Genomic DNA, 19,688 nt, shown 5'->3' with positions numbered 1-19,688 from the left:
GTCCAGGTGACTGCCTGGTGAATGTGGGGCAGGCTGTGGATGTAGTCTACCTGGACTTCAGCAAGGCCTTTGACACCGTCCCCCACAGCAAACTCCTGGCCAAGCTGCCAGCTCCTGGCTTGGACAGCAGCTCTCTGAGCTGGGTTAGGAACTGGCTGGAGGCTGAGCCCAGAGAGTGGTGGTGAATGGTGCCACAGCCAGCTGGCAGCCAGGCAACAGTGGTGTCCCCCAGGGATCAGTGCTGGGCCCTGTGCTCTTTAACATCTTCATTGATGACCTGGATGAGGGCATTGAGTCCATCATCAGTAAATTTGCAGATGACAGCAAGCTGGGGGCAGGAGTTGATCTGCCAGAAGGTAGAGGGGCTTGGCAGAGAGACCTCAGCAGGCTGGACAGATGGGCAGAGACCAAGGGCATGAGATTTGTTATGAATATACTGGTGATTCTGTGGTTTGTGTTAACGGTAGAGAATTCAGAGTGTACTGGAACTGGGGGTCAGAAGCTTGCAGGAGCCTGTTTTGAGGACAAAGGGGGAGCCACATATTTTACAGACTTAAACAGAGACAGTGTGTTTGGCTAATTGGAGACACCAGGGCTGAGGAGAAAAACTAGGAATTTGTTTTCTTGAGATAAGAAGCCTGGACAATTGAGCATGTGTGAAAGTGGATGCTTTGACCCTTACCACACTGAATGTAGGGGGAAGGGATTTGATCACCTATTCTGAAGACTCATTATCATATGCCTGCCTTCTATTTAGCATAAGTTTGCTTATGTAGATGATGGAACTATATAAGATGAAGAAAGTTATTGTAAGGCTGCTGTGGAGGTGGAGTTTTGTCCCCTCCCAAGCCCAGCGCGCTGCTTTGCTTGCTTTTATTGCCTTTTATTACCTTTTTAAGATCTTTTAGTGCCAATAAAACTGTTAGCAAAAACTTTTACCTGGAGTCATCTATAACAAGATTGAACACATCCAAGTGCCAGGTTCTACACATTGGCCACAACAACCCCATGCAGTGCTACAGGCTGGGGGCAGAGTGGCTGGAGAGCTCCCAAACTGAGAGGGACCTGGGGGTAGTGGCTGTGAGTAGGATGAACATGAGCCAGCAGTGTGCCCAGGGGCCAAGAAGGCCAAGGGCATCCTGGCCTGCATCAGGAACAATGTGGCCAGCAGGAGCAGGGAGGTCATTGTGCCCTGTGCTCAGCACTGCTCAGGCCACACCTTGAGTCCTGTGTCCAGTTCTGGGCTCCTCAGGTTAGGAAAGATGTTGAGATGCTGGAACGAGTCCAGAGAAGGGCAACAAAGCTGGGGAGGGGTCTGGAGCAGAGGCTCAGGGGAGACTTTCTTGCTCTCTACAACTTCTTGAAGGGAGGTTGTAGCCAGGTGGGGGTTGGTCTCTTCTCCCAGGCACCAGAACAAGAGGACACAGTCTCAAGCTGTGCCAGGGGAGGTTCAGGCTGGATGTTAGGAAGAAATTCTTCCCAGCCAGAGAGATTGGCCATTGGGATGTGCTGCCCAGGGAGGTGGTGGAGTCCCCATCCCTGGAGGTGTTTAGGAAGAGCCTGGATGAAGCACTTGGTGCCATGGTTTAGTTGATTAGATGGTGTTGGGTGAGAGGTTGAACTTGATCTCAAAGGTTCTTTCCAACCTGGTTAATTCTATTCTATTCTGTTCTACTGTGCTCTAGTAGGACCCCAACTGGAGTACTGCATCCAGCTCTGGGTCCCCCAGGAAAAGACAGACAAGGACCTGTTAGAGCAGGTCCAAAAGAGGGCTACAAAAGCAGTTAGAAGGCTGGAACATCTCTCTTATGAAGAAAAGTTAAGAGAGTTGACATTGGTGACCTAACAAAGCAGGACTCCACTTCATCCTCTACCCTCTAACATCACCTTCAAAAAGATAGGTGAAGCTTTAACACCTTTAATCACCCATGAATAAGCTCCATGTGGCAAAACTTCAAACATCACATAGGGAATACTGTAAAAAGAAAAAAAAATGTGTGGTAGAAGTGGCTGACCCTCTATTAGAGGGCACTGATGCACTCATATGCCAACCAGACAAGAGGTCTGTTGCCTATCAGGAGCTAAGATCTGAGACATCATCAAGAGGGTACCACAACTTAAGAGCCTTGACTACTACCCACTGTTACTCTTCCATGTGGGCATGAATGACACTGCAAACCAGAACACAAGCAGAATCAAGAAAGACTGTAAAGCATTGGGGGTGTAAGTGAAAAACATTGGTGCCCCAGTTATCTTTTCCTCCATTTTACCAGTTAGAGGAAAAGAGGTACCAAGGAATAGATGAATAATGCATCTCAACACCTGGCTATGTGGTTGGTAGTGTCACAAGGGGTTTGGGTTTTATGGCAATGGGGCATTCTTTGACAACTATAAACTGTTAGGGAGGGATGGAATATACCCGTCTTGAAAAGGTAAGTGAATCTTTGGAAGTAGGCTGGCCAACTTGGTGAGGCAGGCTTTAAACTGAAGGACTTGGAGGGTGGGATTCAAGGTAGCAATGCTCATGCCATCCCATTGAACCAAGGAGTAAGCCACGCAAGCCAGGCAAACCAGATCAGTGACAAATGTTCCTTAGCTGCCATTCAAGAGGAGAGTCAGAAGGCAAACTACCTCAAGGGTGGATATAATTATGGTGGATACTCTTGCACCCCTCCAGGGAAACCTTCTTATTCAACTACCCCTCTGAAATGCCTGTACACCCAACACACACAGCATGGGGAATAAACAGGAAGAACTAGAGGTGTAGGTGCAGCCACAGAGCCATGATCTCATTGCAGTTACAGAGACATAGTGGGATGGCATGAGTGGCTGGAATGCTGTCATGAACAGCTATGTACTTTTTAAGAAAGACAGGCAAGCAAGGTGAGGTGGTGTATTGGGTTTGGCTGAGGTGGAGTTAATGCTCCCTAGAGCATCTTTCTAGTGCTGTGTTTTGCAGTGCTGTAGCTGGGTGTTGATAACACACTAATGCTTTGGCTATTGCTGAACCAAGTACCAAGGCTGTGCTTTTCCAACATTTTCCCACCCCAAGAGGACACTGAGGGGTGGGCATGATCTTGGGAAGGGACACAGCTGGGCCAGCTGACTCAAACTGACCAAAGGGGTATTTGATGCCATATATATATAAACTAAGTGAAAGAAGTGGGGAGATATTCATCCATGGTGTCTGTCCTCTGGAGCAACTGCTACATGTGTTAGAGCCCTGCTTCCTGGGAGTGACCAAAACCACCATCTGCTGATGGGAAGTAGAGAATAACATCTCTCTTTGCTTTTGCTTCCACATGTGGCCTTCACCTTTGCTTCACATTATTAAAATTGCTTCTATCTTACTACAGGCCTTTTGTTATATTTTCCCCTCTCCCCTGTCCATCTAAGAAGGGGACAGATAGAGCAGCTTTGGGGAGCATTTGGCCCCCAGCCAGGGCTAAACCACCACAGGTGGCAAGAATTGCTCTTTATGCGAGAGAGCAACTGGAATATATTTAGCTCTGCCTAGGGGGGGAAGGAGAACAAGTTGAAAGCATGTGGGTAATAATTAAGGGACAAGCTAATATGAGTGACATTGTAGTGAGTGTTTACTATAGGCTACCTGATCAGGAAGTGGAAATCGATGAGGCCTTCTACAGATAGCTTAAAGTAGCCTTGCAATCACATGCCCTGATGATCATGGGGGACTTCAACCACCCTGATATTTGCTAGAAAGGTCACACAGTGAGGCACAAACAGTCCAGGAAGTTCCTGCAGTGCACTGATGATAATTTTTTGACACCAGTAGTGGAGGACCCTACAAGGAGAGGTGTGCTGCTGGGTCCTTGTGCTAATGAACAAAGAAGGTCTAGTCATGGATGTGAAAGTTGGAAACAGCTTTGGCTGCAGTGACCATGAGATAATGGAGTAGCAAGCAAGGAAGTAGCTGGGTAATAAGTAGAATTGCAATCCTGGATTTCAGCAGAGCCAACTTTGACCTCTTCAGAGACCCACTTGGAGGAATCCCGTGGGTTAGGGCTATAGAAGGTAGGGGTGGCCAAAGAGAGCTGGTTAATATTCAAGCACCACCTCCTCCAAGCATAGGAAATGCCTGAATCTTTTGGTAATCCCAGAGGGCAGCAGAGGCAATGCCTGTATGCAGTGTGACCAGTCTGGTGGCAGAACTGGAAAAGGAGGTGGAAAGGCTAGGGAACATCAGGGAGTCTGAACAAGAGAGAGACTGATGGAGCCCAGCTCTGCTGTCCTTTAAACAGAAAGAGGAACACTTGTCAGAAAGTACCCTGGATCAAGGGGCCCCTATATCCTGTTCCTGTCAGGCTGAAATCTAAATGAGAAGAGTGGAGGCAAGTTCATGGTCGAGGCAGCAGGAGAACTCCCTCCTTGCCCACCTCATCCCCCCCAGGAACCTCTGAACAACAGGTATGACAGCCTGGTTGAGAAAGACCAATCAAATGAGGATGTGAATGATGGCAATCTACACTAGAGGTGTCTTCACAGTTAGAAAAGCCCACGACCCAGATCACAACCACATTCACAAGGAAGAAAAAGGGTTATAGTTGTAGGTGACTCCCTTCTGAGGAGAAAAGAGGGTCAAATATGCTGGGTAAATCCTCCTCATAGTGAAGTCTGCTATCTCCCTGGAGATAGGAAACAATAGGAAATTTCCTAGCTTGATATGGACCTTAAACTATTACCTATTACTGATCTTCCATGTAAGTGAAAAGGAAACCATGACTTCTAGTCCAACAGTGATCAAAACAGACTTCAGGGTCTTGGGACAGTTGGTAAGGGAATGTGGTGCACAGGCTATTTTTTCCCTCTCTCCTTACAGTTGTGGGCAGTGACATTGTAAGGAACAGATGGGTCCAGTCTATTAATATATGGCTCCATGGCTAGTGTCACAACAATTTTGGTGTTTTTGACTACAGGATGGCCTACACAGCACCAGGCTTGCTGGCATCAAATGGGAGACACCTTTCTCAAAGGGGGAAGAGAGTCTTTGCTCAGGAGATTGCAGGGCTGATTGACAGGGCTTTAAACTAGATACAAAGTTGGAGGGGGAAAACAGTATCAGGCTTGTCTGTGGCAAGCTGTGGAATGACACACCAGGGTTAGAGGGATGCAGCGCTAGTAAGAGCCTTCAACCTGTTGTCCTGAGGCATGCCAGGGACACTGAAGCACAAAGCCTTACAGAGATGAGCTGGGGGCCCCTTGCGGTAGTAGGATCCAATAGGGAAACATCAGCGAAAGGCAGTTAAGGAGGGTTCTCCGAGGTGACATGGCTGACAGACCTGCTACAGTGCCTCTACACACAGCATGGGCAACAAACAGGAGTTGGAAGCTACCATGCTGCTGGAAAGCTACAATGTAGTGGCCATTGCTGAAACTTGGTGGGATGAATCCTATGTCTGGAAAATGACTATCAATGGCTACAAGCTGTTCAGAAGGGACAGGAGAGGAAGGAGGGGAGGAGCTATTGCTCTCTATGTTAAGAAGTGGATAGAGCATGAAGTGATGCCCTTAAAGAATAGGCACAAGGAAGTTGAAAGCTTGTGGGTAGGAATTAGAGACCAAGGCAACAAGAGGAACCTTGTGGTTGGTGTCTACTACAGGCCACCTGATCAAAGGGAGACAACTGAAAGTCTTCTTACTCCAGCTACAGGAGGGAGGCATCACAATCACAGGCTCTCATCACACTGGGGGATTTCAACCACCCTGACATCTGCTGTACAAGTGGAGAGTGTAAGTGGAGACAAAGTTCACTTGAGGAACCTGAACATACACAAGTCTATGGGTCCTGACAAAATGTATCCCAGGGTCCTGAGGGAACTGGTTGATGTAGTTGCAAGCCACATTCCATGATATCTAAAACCTACTGGCAGTCAGGTAAGTCCCTAGTGACTGGAAGAAAGTAAACATTACACCCATTTCTAAAAAGAGTAGAAAGGAGTACCCCAGGAACTACTGACCTGTCAGTCTTACCTCAGTGCCTGGGAAGATCATGGAACAGATCTTCCTAGAAGCTCTGATAAGGCACATGGAGGACAGGAAGGTGATTTGAGACAGACAGCATGGCTTCACCAAGGACAAGTCCTGCCTCACCAATAACAGAGTAACTGCATCAGTCAACAAGGGAATCATAGAATGTTAGGAATTGGAAGGGTCCTCCAGAGATCATTGAGTCCAACCCCCCTGCCAAAGCAGGGTCACCTAGGGCAGGCCTCACAGGAACACACCTAGGCAGGTTTTGAAAGTCTCCAGAGGAGACCCCACAACCTCTCTGAGCAGCCTGCTCCAGGGCTCTGTCGCCCTCACCATAAAGAAATGTCTCCTTGTGTTGAGGTGGAACCTCCTGTGTTCTAGCTTGTACCCTCCTCATCCTATCACTGGGCACCACCAAAAACAGACTTTCATCTTGACACCCACTCCTCAGATATTTAGAGACATTGATAAGAATCCCTCTCAGTCTTCTCTTCAAGGCTAAGCAGTCCAGCTCCAGCATTTATCTTCTCAAATATATCCTTCCCTATCACAAAACTGATTTTGGCAAAAACAATCTATTTTGAGAAAAAACACACAGTACAGATACAATTTATTAACATGCTTGAAACTCACTTTTCTTCTACACCTTATCCTTGCAAAAACAACTTCCATCAACTTACAGATTGAGAACTTTCAGCCAACTACAGACTCTACAGCAAGGCAACTTGTTCTAACCTTATAACTAATATAAAATTAACACTTCAAACATGTTAAATGGGGACTAAAAGAAAAACATTAAAACAAGAAAAAGAGGCTCCTAAAAAAAAGTACAGCTGCAGCTTTATATCTTTTCAGCTTAGCTAGGTTTTTTTCCTTCATATAAAAATGTATTTATGTCAACAATGTAACATTATCATCAACAGTTTATTAGAAAATTATTTTAATTTTTTAAAAATATGCAACTTCAAAGAACATTGCTATACTGAAGTGCTGTGGCCTGAGCAATAGGCCCCAAATCAAAGCTGACCTCTAGATGGACATCCCAACCAAACATTAGATATTGTTAGTATCAACTCATTAGTGAAATATGTATTATCTTTAGCATCTATTGTCAGTTAACAAAATATGTATGCTTATTAGTGAAAGGTGTAGCTTAGAACATAATCATTGGTGAGGATGAAATGTCATGAGAATGTATTCAACTTCCCTTACTTAGAGGCAGACTGTCAAGGCCATATAGTCAGACCTCATGTGGAGGTGTGTGACAAAAGCCAAATAGATAAAAATACTCCCTTGATTTCCCCCTGGGCCCTAGCCAGGCTCAGGGAAAATCCAGGAGGAGGGTGAAGTCAGAGGATTCCACATTTAGAATCACAGAAACTTGGTTATTTAACATAAAAAGCTGGATCCTCTTGCAGCAACTTTGGAAGCCTCACCTACAAGTGGATGCACTGCATAGGACTTCCCAATTGCTGGGAAAGGTTCTCCAAATCCTTGCTGCAACTGGGACTCCCTCAGCAATTGCAGATCTGGATGATGATAAAGTATTGGGGCAGTTGGTGATGTATCTTTCTTAATCACTATCACTAACCTTATGTAGTAATGAATAGGTGCATTACCTTGATATATTTTACCTTTGTTATATAATTATTACTGATGCTGGTTGTACTGTTACTATTTTGCTTGCTTTCTTTTATGTGTAAGTATAGATTTACCTCTTTCACTTGGTGTCTGTCCCCCTTGTGCTAACCCTGACAATTGGCAATACATAGATTGGTGTCACAGACAGGATTCAAAAACTAAATGCATTGTGTGAGGGTTGGGATTTGTGCTTAAGCAGAGAGAAAACCTCTTGATGTTTAGCAGAGGCAGAACCTCTTAGAAAATCCTGGTGAAATTTTTTTTCCTGTTTTTACTTGGAATCCCACCATTCAGCAATACATATACCTATTTCAAATTTTCAACAAAACAACACTTAATGTTATTTCCATACTTTGATTTCTGATGATGAATAGAAAGACTGAGAAATCATTATTCCCCATGCTAAAAAAAAAAAAATCTAACATCCACTAGAAAAACTTCAAAACATAACCTCTATCAATCAAACATTTTTACAAAAATGTTTTGATAATTCTTCTCCTTTATTAAATCACAGGAACACTGAACAACACCTCATACCCCTTTTGTAGCTTTAACTGGTGCAATCTAATGAGTCCACATTCTACTACTCTGGATATCTATCACAGCATCAGTTTACAGAGTACCTTCTCAAAAGTTGTCACCAAAACCATCCTTTTTATTAACTCTTATTTTACTCACTGTAGTTAGCATTTACCTCATCTGCACAGAATGCAGATAATCCAACAACCCTATTCACCCTTTTTGAAAGCAAACACACACATGCACACCAAAAAACACAACTCAGCCCCCCTCCCCCCAAATAGCCAACCCTCACACCACCAAAAAACAAACACAAACCCACATCTTAATCAGAGAATAACCAGGAGGATTTGACACCTTTACTAGAAAAAAATCACATTAGTAGATTCAGGCAAAACTGGTTTTAGATAGGCAAGCATGTATACTAACAAAATGCTGTAGCTATACACTGAATAGCCATCACACTGTAGTTCAGCATCAAGCTACTAACCCTCCATCTACAAGTCAGTATTATTATTCCCAAACATTTAAGTCTTCTATCATATTGCTTTCAAAACACTAATCTTAAATAATCTCTATTCCTTTAAAAAATATTATTCTCACAGCTCTAGGTGCTAAATTTGGTTCCTAAGAGAGAAAAAAAATATATCCTTTTGAGATACAAGGCAGAACTTCTACATAATATTTTATACTAATGCAACTACCTGTAAGAAGAGGTAGAAAACCAAGCAAGTTTCTCTACAAATATTGCAAACTACCTCTAAGTAAACTCCCTTACTTAATTTTTCTCTCCATTCTTCTTTTTAAATTAATCCTCAACTGTCCACCTCATTTACCCAAAGCAAAAACAAACATAATAAACCAAACCACAACAGAAGAACAAGGACAGACACAAAATAATTGCATGACAACCTCTCTAAAAACATTGATACTGTATTGGCACATTTCATCTTTTAGAATCACAGGATGTTAGGGGTTGGGAGGGACCTCTAGAGGTTATCTAGTCCAACCCTCCTGCCAAAGCAGAATCACCTAGGGTAGGCCACACAGGAATGCATATAGGTAGGTTTTGAATGTCTCCAGAGGAGATTGCACAACCTCTCTGGGCAGCCTGCTCCAGTGCTCTGTCACCCTCACCGTAAATAAGTTTCTCCTTGTGTTGAGGTGCAAACCTCCTGTGTTCTAGCTTGTACCCATTGTTCCTTGTCCTATCACTGAACATCATCAAAAAGAGACCATCACTTTCATCTTGGCACCCACCCTTTCAGATATTTATAGACATTCATAAGGTCCCCAAATACAAAACTGAAAAAGAATATATTATTTCTCAAGCTGCCAAAGCTACCAAAAACCAAGCTACACTTGAACAAGGCCATGGAAACTGCATTAACTCTTTTTCCCAATCCCAATAGTTCCTTCTACAACTGCTGCACAACCACACCACACCCCACACGTTCCCCTTTCATTATACCAAAGCAGACTATACCCCAAGCCAATTTCCCTGGATGCCAGGCCACCCTTGCATCACCTCCCCTCGAGCACACCTCCCCCCCGTGCCTCATGCCCCACAGTCCCTTCTCCTCCTTCCTATCCTAAGAAATGTGGGAGTACTTCCCCTCAAAGGGAGCATATCACGTCAAGCCTGCCTCTCCTTCCCCTCCTGCACTCTTTCTTCCTTCACATCATGCCATTTACAACTTCCAGGACACATCAACAAGCCACCCTGACTCTTTTGTCCTTTCCCCCAAAACAGATCCAAACCCAAACAATGTAGTAAGAGGAATGAATCCTGGGCAAAGGAATCGCAGACTAGTGAGGGGTGACGGAAACCAGGCCTACTTCAAGCTGCAGCAGGTCCTTCAAACTCGGCGAACACAGGCCCGGAGTGCGTGCTTAGTGGCGACAGAGAAGGGACTTGGGGCCTACCCGTAACGGACGTGTCCACCACCTCCCCTCCCGCGACACTGCAAAGCGAGACTTGGCCGCCACCTTCCTCCTCCCACCACAACCAATTTTTGCCACCAACCCCACAGGCCCCGCTCTCAGCGACGGCGGCAGCGCCGCCATGTTGACCCACCTCACACAGCAGCATGCGAAGCTGTACAAAGCTCAAAGGACATCTCATCTCATCTCTTCTCTTCCCCCCCACCTCCCAACTCTTCCCCCCCTCAACTCTTAACCCCCCCGCGGCCTTGCGTCTCCTCACCTTCATGTCTGGACATCCTAAATTTTGAGGCTGCAGCCCAGGCCTGTTCCTAGGCTTCCGGCGGGGTGCTCGAGCGTTGCTTTAATCTAGGTCGCTCTCGTGCCTTACGCACTGACCCCCAACAAGAAGCAAACAAACAACAAAAAAAGGGGGGTGGGGGGGATGGGGGAAATGACGCAAATGGGTATCTGTTCCAACAGCGCCGGCCAGCCAGCCGGCCGGCCTGCCTGCGCCTGCCCCTGCGCGCGTGCGCGTCTGTCTGTGTCTCCCTTCCCCCGCTCTCCCTCCTTTCTCTTAGAGAGGGCGGATCCAGTAGCAGCGACTTCTCAGGCGTTGCCAAGCATTAGACCCCTCTTCCTCTTCCGCCGCTTTAGCCACCCCTCTTCCTGAGTTCCCATCTCTGTTCTACCTTTTATTGTTACTGTAAGAACACTGACTCCTTTTTGCACTCCTCAGCTATTTCTCATCCTAAGCTCAAAGTCTCCTCGTTTCTCTTCTTCTCCATCTGTTTTGTTTAGGGTTTTTAATTCTTTCTCTCTTTCCCCCCCCCCCCATTCCTCCTTTGTCCAGTAGCCGCTGCACGCAGGGAGCCGAGGAAATACACAAGCAAGGGAAAGGAGGGCCGGCACCCTTGCAAGGCAAGCCACGGGGTTGAGCGTAGCTGTATGGGGATCTCTTCCTCCAAACTAGAAAAGACTACTGTCTTCAGACATTCACTAGAGAGACAGCCTCCTCCACTATTTCAGCCTCTGACAACTGCCTGTATACCGCATGAGGCAGGAAGAAGAATCTCCCTGCTTCCCCCTGTTGCAGGTGCACGTAGATCTCTCTCGTCCCCTAGTAAGGATACCAGAGAACGAGGAATGGAAGAAACCGAACAGCAGCCCTGAGGAAGGGGACAAGTTCAGCGAGGTGGTTCATGGTACTTCCCATTCCCTTTCCTTTCCAGCATGGATTGCAAAACCCTCTCTGTAATTCAGGGAGATACAGCAAACGGTGATGAATCTGTCACATGCCCTGATGTTTTCTGCCCTATTCCTGCTGCTTGACTCCTACAATTCTGGGGGTGCTCAGGTAACTATGTAATCAGCCAAAAGGGCAGGCCAGACTGCCCGCAACAGGTACCATATTGTGCATGTGTGAGTTTTACCTAGTCTTGATAATTCTCAATGTTTCAGCTTAGGCTGCAAAGTGCTGAGAGGTGAAGAGAGGGTGACATTTTTGCCACAGTAACATACTGATCTGTCATAAGTGAACTCAGTCATCTTAGTCAGATATTCCCATACTTTTCTGTACCTTTTTTTTTTCATTCTACTTCTTACTAGTGTTAGGCTCCAAAGGATAGGGATGTGTGTTTCAGAATAGAGAAAGTGAGCTCCAAACCTTTCCCATAAGAGGTTTAATGTAGCAGCAGCATGCCTGATTACTGTGACAGACATGGCCTGAGACATGTGAGTGCCACATAATTGGGAAGGGGAGAGGCAAATGAATGAAAAAGCAAAAAGTTTGTGACTTACAGAATTTTATTTGCTTTCATAGTTTCATTCAGGGTTGGAAGGGACCACAAGGATCATCTAGTTCCAACCCCCCTGCCATGGGCAGGGACACCCCACACTAGATCAGGCTGGACAGAGCCTCATCCAGCCTGCTCTTAAACACCCCCAGGGACGGGGCCTCGACCACCTCCCTGGACAACGCATTCCAGGGTTTCACCACTCTCATGGTGAAGAACCTCCTCCTCACATCTAGCCTGAATCTCCCCACCTCCAGCTTCATTCCATTCCCCCTAGTCCTATCACTACCTGATATCCTGAGAAGTCCTTCCCCAGCCTTCCTGTAGGCCCCTTTCAGATACTGGAAGGCGACAATTAGGTCACCTCGGAGCCTTCTCTTCTCCAGACTGAACAGCCCCAACTCCTTCAGTCTGTCCTCATAGGAGAGGTGCTCCAGCCCTCTGATCATCCTTGTGGCCCTTCTCTGGACACGTTCCAGCACCTCCACATCCCTCTTGTAATAGGGGCTCCAGAACTGGACACAGTACTCCAGGTGGGGTCTCACCAGGGCTGAGTAGAGCGGGAGGATCACCTCCCTCGACCTGCTAGCCACACTTCTCCTGATGCAGCCCAGGATCTGATTGGCTTTGCGGGCTGCAAGTGCACACTGAGAGCTCATGTTGAGCTTTTTGTCCACCAGCACCCCCAAGTCTCTCTCCTCAGGGCTACCCTCCAGCCAGTCACTGCCCAGCCTGTATTTGTGCCTGGGATTGCCTCGACCCAGATGCAGGACCCTGCACTTGCTCTTATTGAACTTCATGAGGTTGGCCTGTGCCCACCTCTCCAGCCTGTCAAGGTCCCTCTGGATGGCCTCCCTTCCCTCCAGCGTGTCTGCTGCACCACACAGCTTGGTGTCATCAGCAAACTTGCTGAGGGTGCACTCAATGCCACTGTCCATGTCCCCCACAAAGATGTTGAATAAGACAGGTCCCAGGACTGATCCCTGAGGGACTCCGCTTGTCACTGGCCTCCACTGGGACATGGAGCCATTGACAGCCACTCTTTGGGTGCGGCCATCAAGCCAGTTCCTTATCCATCTAGTGGTCAACCCATCAAACCCATGTGTCACCAATTTGGAGACCAGGATGTGGTGCGGGACAGTGTCGAAGGCTTTGCTCAGGTCCAGGTAAATGACATCAGTTGCTCGCCCCTCATCTATTAATTTTGTCACCTGCTCATAGAAGGCCACCAGGTTGGTCAGGCAGGATTTGCCCTTGGCAAAGCCATGCTGACTGCTCCCAATCACCTCTTCACTATTCTTTTGAGCGAGTAGTGACTCCAGGAGGATCTGTTCCATGATCTTTCTAGGCACAGAGGTGAGACTGACTGGCCTGTAGTTCCCTGGTTCCTCCTTCTTGCCCTTTTTGAAGATGGGGGCAATGTTTCCCCTTTTCCAGTCTGTGGGGACTTCACCAGATTGCCATGACTTTTGAAATATAATAGAGAGGAGTTTAGCAACCTCATCTGCCAGTTCTCTCAGTACCCGTGGGTGTAACCCGTCGGGTCCCATGGACTTGAACACTTTCAGGTTCTTCAGATGATCACGAACCTGATCTGCACTTACAATGGGCAGTTCTTCCTCCCCGTCCCTGGCTTTGACTTCCATAACATCAGGAGTGTGGCTAGAGACCCTTGCAGTGAAGACTGAGGTAAAGAAGTTATTAAGTACCTCAGCCTTTTCCTCATCACATGTGACCATGTCACCATTTTCCTTTCTGAGGGGGCCCACACCTTCCCTAGTCTTCTTCTCCCCATTAATATACCTGTAAAAGTTCTTAGTATTCCCTTTAATCTCCCTGGCTAGATTCAACTCAAACTCTGCTTTGGCTTTCCTAACCAGGACTCTTGCTGCTCGGGCAGCTTCCTTATATTCCCCCTGTTCTAGCTGTCCTTCTCTCCACTTCCTGTAGAGTTTCCTTTTAAGTAATAGTGTGTCCAGTAGCTCCTTGCCCATCCAGGCAGGCCTCCTAGCATTCTTACCTGCTTTTCTCTTTGTTGGTACTGCAACATTAGACTAGAGAAGAAATTGTAAAGGTAAAACACCTCTCATGGGATGGGAGAGGGTGATGAGGGGGGAGGAATGGATCGGATGGGGGAGAGGTTGTAGTGCAAAGGAAGGAGAGGGGAAGGGGAGAAGGGGGAGGGGTAAGAGGGAGAAAGTGATGGGGAAAATTGAGAAGGGGAGTTGTAAATGGGACAGTAAATGAGAGAGAAGTATGAGGACAGGGGAAGAAAGCAGAGTAGCGAGGAGGGTAGAGGAAGAGAGGGAGAGTGTAGGAGGAAGAATATAGGAGAAATGGGCTCAAGGTTGAAGGGAAGGGGAAGAGGGGAACCTGGAGAAAGGGAAAGGAGAAGGGAGTTGAGGGTAAAGGAGAGGGAGTGTGGGGAGATGGAAAGAGAGAGGAATGAGGGTGAGGCGCTGGTTCATCATGATCCCGGTAATGGATACAGGAGGAAACATAGTGACAAAGGATGCTCTCTGTGCCCTCATCCAGGTTGTTGATGAATATATTGAACAGTATGGGTCCCAGTACTGACCCCTTAGGGACTCCACTAGAAATAGGCCTCCAACTAGACTGTCCCACTGACCACAACTCTCTGACTTCTTCCCTTCAACCAGTTCACAATCCACCTCACTGCCTGAACATCCAGACCACACTGCCTCAGTTTAGCTGCAAGGATGCTGTGGGAGATGGTGTCAAACACTTTTCTAAAATCAAGGTAAACCATATCCACAGCTCTACCACCATCTATCCACCTGGTTATGTCCTCATAAAAGGCTATCAGGTTGGTCAAACATGACTTCCCCTTAATAAAACCATGTTGACTGCTCCTAATGACCTTTTTGTCCTTGATATGCCTAAGGACAGCAACAAGAATAAGTTGTTCCATTACCTTTCCAGGGATGGAGGTGAGGCTGACCTGTATAGTTACCTGGGTCCTCCTTCTTACCCTTTTTGAAGATTGGAGTGATGTTTGCCTTTTTCCATTCCCCAGGCACCTCTCCTGTCCACCATGACTTACCAAAGATGCTGGAGAGTGGTCTATAACAGGACCATGGAAAACAGAAATGGCAGAAGAGTTAAAACCACAAAACAAGTTACCGCATAAGAAGAAACTAGGAGTGCTGTATAGTCTGCTGATTGTTTTCTGTGTTAGATGTATTGTATCCTGTGCATCAATGTCACTGGCTGAGGCTGTCCCCTTAAGAAAGGGAATATGGTGGACGGAAGTTGGTAAATGAAAAGAACAATCTAAACTAATTTCATTGGTATAGTGGGAGGAAGCACCTTCTGAACTGGGAGTGCAGGAGGGTATCCTGGGCATTCCGGCACTTTATCTTCAGTCTTCCTTCCGCCCCTCCGCAGGGCAGCAGCTCTCTGTGCTGGGCTTTCAGCCAAGGCTTTGGCCTTGAAACTGATAAGCTACCAGGCCTGTATTAACTGCTTTCCAATTAACACAAAACTGCTTCTAACTTCTTTTTTCTCTTTCTCTCTCTTTCTAACCCGCTCTGGGGAAAAGGAGGAGAGAGGGGGAGAGCGGAGGTGGGGAACCCCCTCAGCAGAGGGGGGAACTCTCATTTCTGTGCTACTCTGTTGTATATCTTTGTATATATTGTAAATATTGTAAATTTGTATATATTTCCCTGCATATCCTACATTGTTTTGTAAATATACAGCTCCACTGCTTTGCTAATTCAGCTGTGAGGTTTTTTTTTCCCTTTCCCTTCAATTTTCTTTCCCTTTACTTTACAGGGGGAAGGGAGGAGGCTTTTTAGCCTTACCCTTCCAACCCTACGACAACCAATTATCTAACATTTTATCTTCAAGTCAAAATAGTTATTGACTGAAGAACCACTTCAATTCTGACTTTAGTTGGTGGCTACCAAACAATCAACCAACCAAACCACAATAAAACCAACCAACCAACCAAAAACCCAATCAACCAACCAATCAAATAACCAAACAACAACCAAACCAAAACCCAAACATCCATACAACCAACCAAACTAACAAGCAAACAAACAAACAACCCAACAACCAACCAAACCACCAACCAAACCCCAACCAACCAGTGAAACAAACAACCAAACAGTCAAACAAACAAACAAACTACCTAACAATCAAAGAACCAATCAACCAACAAACTAAACAACCAAATGTGACCATTTGAGGCTGTGCCTTTAAGAAAGAGACAGTGCTGGGGGACACTGGCTGAATGTTTTGGAATAATAACAAAAACAATCAGACAATTTTTACTAGCAGGACAGAATGTCTTCCAGACAGCTGGCCTCCAGAGCTGGCAGAAGGAGCCAGGGAGCAGCATACTTTTCCACTGTTCCAAAATGGGGTAGTTGGTCATCTGCTCAGCCGCCTGGATCCCCACAAGTCCATGGGACCAGATGGGATCCATCCTAGGGTGCTGAGGGAGCTGTCAGAGGAGCTGGCCAAGCCACTCTCCATCATTTTTCAGCAGTCCTGGCTCACTGGAGATGTCCCAGAGGACTGGAAGCTGGCCAACGTGGTGCCCATCCACAAGAAGGGCCGGTTAGATGAGCCAGGGAATTATAGGCCTGTCAGCCTGACCTCAGTGCCAGGCAAGATCATGGAACAGGTCATCCTGAGTGCATTAACACAGCACTTAGAGGATGGCCAAGGGATCAGGCTCAGCCAACATGGATTTAGGAAGGGCAGGTCCTGCCTGACCAACCTGATCTCCTTCTATGATCAGGTGACCCGCCTGGTGGATGTGGGGAGGCCTGTGGATGTAGTTTACCTGGACCTCAGCAAGGCCTTTGACACCGTCCCCCATAGCAAACTCCTGGCCAAGCTGTCAGCCCATGGCTTGGACAGCAGCACTCTGAGCTGGGTTAGGAACTGGCTGGAGGGCCGAGCCCAGAGAGTGGTGGTGAATGGTGCCACATCCAGCTGGCGGCCAGTCAGTAGTGGAGTCCCCCAGGGATCAGTGCTGGGCCCCATCCTCTTTAACATCTTTATTGATGATCTGGATGAGGGCATTGAGTCTATCATCAGTACATTTGCTGATGACACCAAGCTGGGGACAGGAGTTGATCTGCTAGAGGGTGGAGAGGCTCTGCAGAGAGACCTCGACAGGCTGGACAGATGGGCAGAGTCCAACGGCATGAGATTTAATGCATCCAAGTGCCGGGTTCTGCACATTGGCCACAACAACCCCATGCAGTGCTACAGGCTGGGGTCAGAGTGGCTGGAGAGCAGCCAGGCAAAGAGGGACCTGGGGGCGCTGGTTGATGGTAGGATGAACATGAGCCTGCAGTGTGCCCAGGCAGCCAAGAGGGCCAATGGCATCCTGGCCTGCATTAAGAACAGTGTGGCCAGCAGGAGCAGGGAGGTCATTCTGCCCCTGTACACTGCACTGGTTAGGCCACACCTCGAGTACTGTGTCCAGTTCTGGGCCCCTCAGTTTAGGAAGGATGTTGACTTGCTGGAACGAGTCCAGAGAAGGGCAACGAAGTTAGTGATGGGCTTGGAACACAAGCCCTATGAGGAGAGGCTGAGGGAGCTGGGGCTGCTTAGCCTGGAGAGGTGGAGACTCAGGGGTGACCTTATTGCTCTCTACAACTACCTGAAGGGGGGTTGTAAACAGGCAGAGGTTGGTCTCTTCTCCCAGGCAGCCAGCACCAGAACAAGAGGACTGTAATGGGTTGGGGCAGACCCCCCTCCCCACCACGCGCAGAAATAACGACTCAGACAAACAGATTGCAAAAGTGATGGAAAGTTTAAATAGAACAGTGAGTGCGTGCAGAGAACTAGAAATACAGTGACAAGAGAAAAGAACCCAAAACAGACCCAGAGAAATTCCATCCCTACCTGAGGGTACACCCGAGACCCCCAGGGCTCCTTCTTCCCCCTCCCATTGCTAGGCTAGTCTCAGCTGGCCAGATCTGAGACTGCCCATCCCCCCGTGGCCTTGGGCCTAGCCAGGCCCAAAGCCAGGAGATCTCTCCCCCATGTTACCGTCTGACGGAGGAGGAAGAAAAAGAGGAAGTGCCAGACCCCGCCGCGAAACTTATAGTGGTGCAAGGGATCATGGTAGGAAATAACCTAATTTCCTGTGTCCACCCACTGGGCTGGACTTCTGGACACAGGAAACACCCCTGTAGCAGAGGGCACCCAGCCCAAACTACGACAGGAGCCACCCCTTTATTTCAAACCATGATGCCTGCACCCAAACACATCATCAAATCAGAAAACTGATGACATGTCCGGCGAAGTCCGTGTCTTCATCTGGGCGTCCACTCAAACAGTCTCTCAGTCATGCTCAAGTGTCTGTCCATTCCAGTTCTTCTTCCTTCATCCAATGGAACCTCCCGGCGATGCAGAACTCATTCTCCTGCGGTGCAAGTTCTCCATGGATCCGTTGGGCATCCTGGTCACCTGGAACAGCCTCACGACTTCTCAGCCAAGCCTCTACTTTTCACAGATCATCACTCGGCGGCATATTCTCCACCCCTGGGGCAGGCCAGTCGAAACCATCCAACCCACGACTGCCTTTTTCAATCCATCCAGGGTGCCGCAATCAACCGCTTCCAACTGCGGTCCCACTACACGGATGCTTGTCCAAGGTACTCCCCCCCCCCACTAGGCGTACCCGTACCAAGGCAAGACAGCATCCGGCTGCACACCCCGCCCCCGGAGAGGGAGGGGCTGCACCACAGCTCACTGAGAAGAAGGGAGGTGGAGCCAGGTGCTCGGCGCCATTTTCGGAACTCGTCCGAAAAAGTCGGGGAAGAGACTAGGGCCGGCCCTGCTGCAGCCCGAGCGCACGGCCGGGTCCGCCGCCGCCGCTCGCCATGCAGCAGGGCTCCGCCCACCTCTGCCGCCGCGGCACAGAATCAAAATCACCTCCACCCCTCGGACACTCAAACGGCTTCTCCAGCGAAAGCCATGCGCGCGTTCTCAGAGCCCTTGAAAACGGCTTTCCAGCTGGAGTCCCCGTCGGCCCCCCGGGGCTTCGGGAGCTGGCTCGCCCGCTCGCAGCAGCTGGCTCTATCCCCGCAGCGAGAACGGACCTGACTCTGATCTGCTCGCCGCTGCCCCTCCCCCACTTCACTGCCCGCCACGGAGGAGGGGCAGGTTCCGCGTTCTCAAGCGGTACCCCGATGCCGATGGTCGAGAACCACCCCTGCCTGAAGTAGCAGGAGAAGGTCCGAGCCACCGGCAGCGCACCAGTCATCCCCCCACAATCCACAAGAACTTACATGGTCGCCCCGGCAACATCACTTGAGCCCCCAACTGCCAAACCCAAACCGACGCCCAGAACTGAATTTAAACTCTCCATCCTTTGCAATCGATCTGCAGAGTGGGCACAACAGCCAGCCCCACGTTGGTGCGCCAAAATGTAATGGGTTGGGGCAGACCCCCCTCCCCACCACGCGCAGAAATAACGACTCAGACAAACAGATTGCAAAAGTGATGGAAAGTTTAAATAGAACAGTGAGTGCGTGCAGAGAACTAGAAATACAGTGACAAGAGAAAAGAACCCAAAACAGACCCAGAGAAATCCCATCCCTACCTGAGGGTACACCCGAGACCCCCAGGGCTCCTTCTTCCCCCTCCCATTGCTAGGCTAGTCTCAGCTGGCCAGATCTGAGACTGCCCATCCCCCCGTGGCCTTGGGCCTAGCCAGGCCCAAAGCCAGGAGATCTCTCCCCCATGTTACCGTCTGATGGAGGAGGAAGAAAAAGAGGAAGTGCCAGACCCCGCCGCGAAACTTATAGTGGTGCAAGGGATCATGGT

General features: G+C 48.3%; 1 protein-coding gene across 3 annotated transcripts in view; it reads right to left on the bottom strand.

The window, feature by feature from the left end:
* KCMF1 (potassium channel modulatory factor 1) overlaps window positions 1-10,614 on the bottom strand; it is a 237,995-nt gene extending 227,381 nt beyond the window's left edge. Inside the window, exon 1 of one of the 3 annotated variants that reach the window (XM_068168630.1) lies at window positions 10,358-10,614. In XM_068168630.1, the coding sequence (XP_068024731.1) occupies window positions 10,358-10,373 (16 nt within the window). In that variant the 5' untranslated portion in view covers window positions 10,374-10,614. The remainder of the gene's footprint in view (window positions 1-10,357) is intronic. The other 2 variants (XM_068168632.1, XM_068168631.1) reach the window with 2 other exon arrangements.
* Between the last annotated feature and the right edge of the window lie 9,074 nt (window positions 10,615-19,688).

Source organism: Melanerpes formicivorus, unplaced genomic scaffold (genome assembly GCF_026170545.1).
Source record: "Melanerpes formicivorus ecotype bairdi unplaced genomic scaffold, bMelFor1.0.p_v2 SCAF_145, whole genome shotgun sequence".
Lineage (NCBI taxonomy): Eukaryota > Metazoa > Chordata > Aves > Piciformes > Picidae > Melanerpes > Melanerpes formicivorus.
The sequence above is the reverse complement of the archived record's forward strand: the minus strand, read 5'-3'. Positions and strand labels throughout refer to the sequence as shown.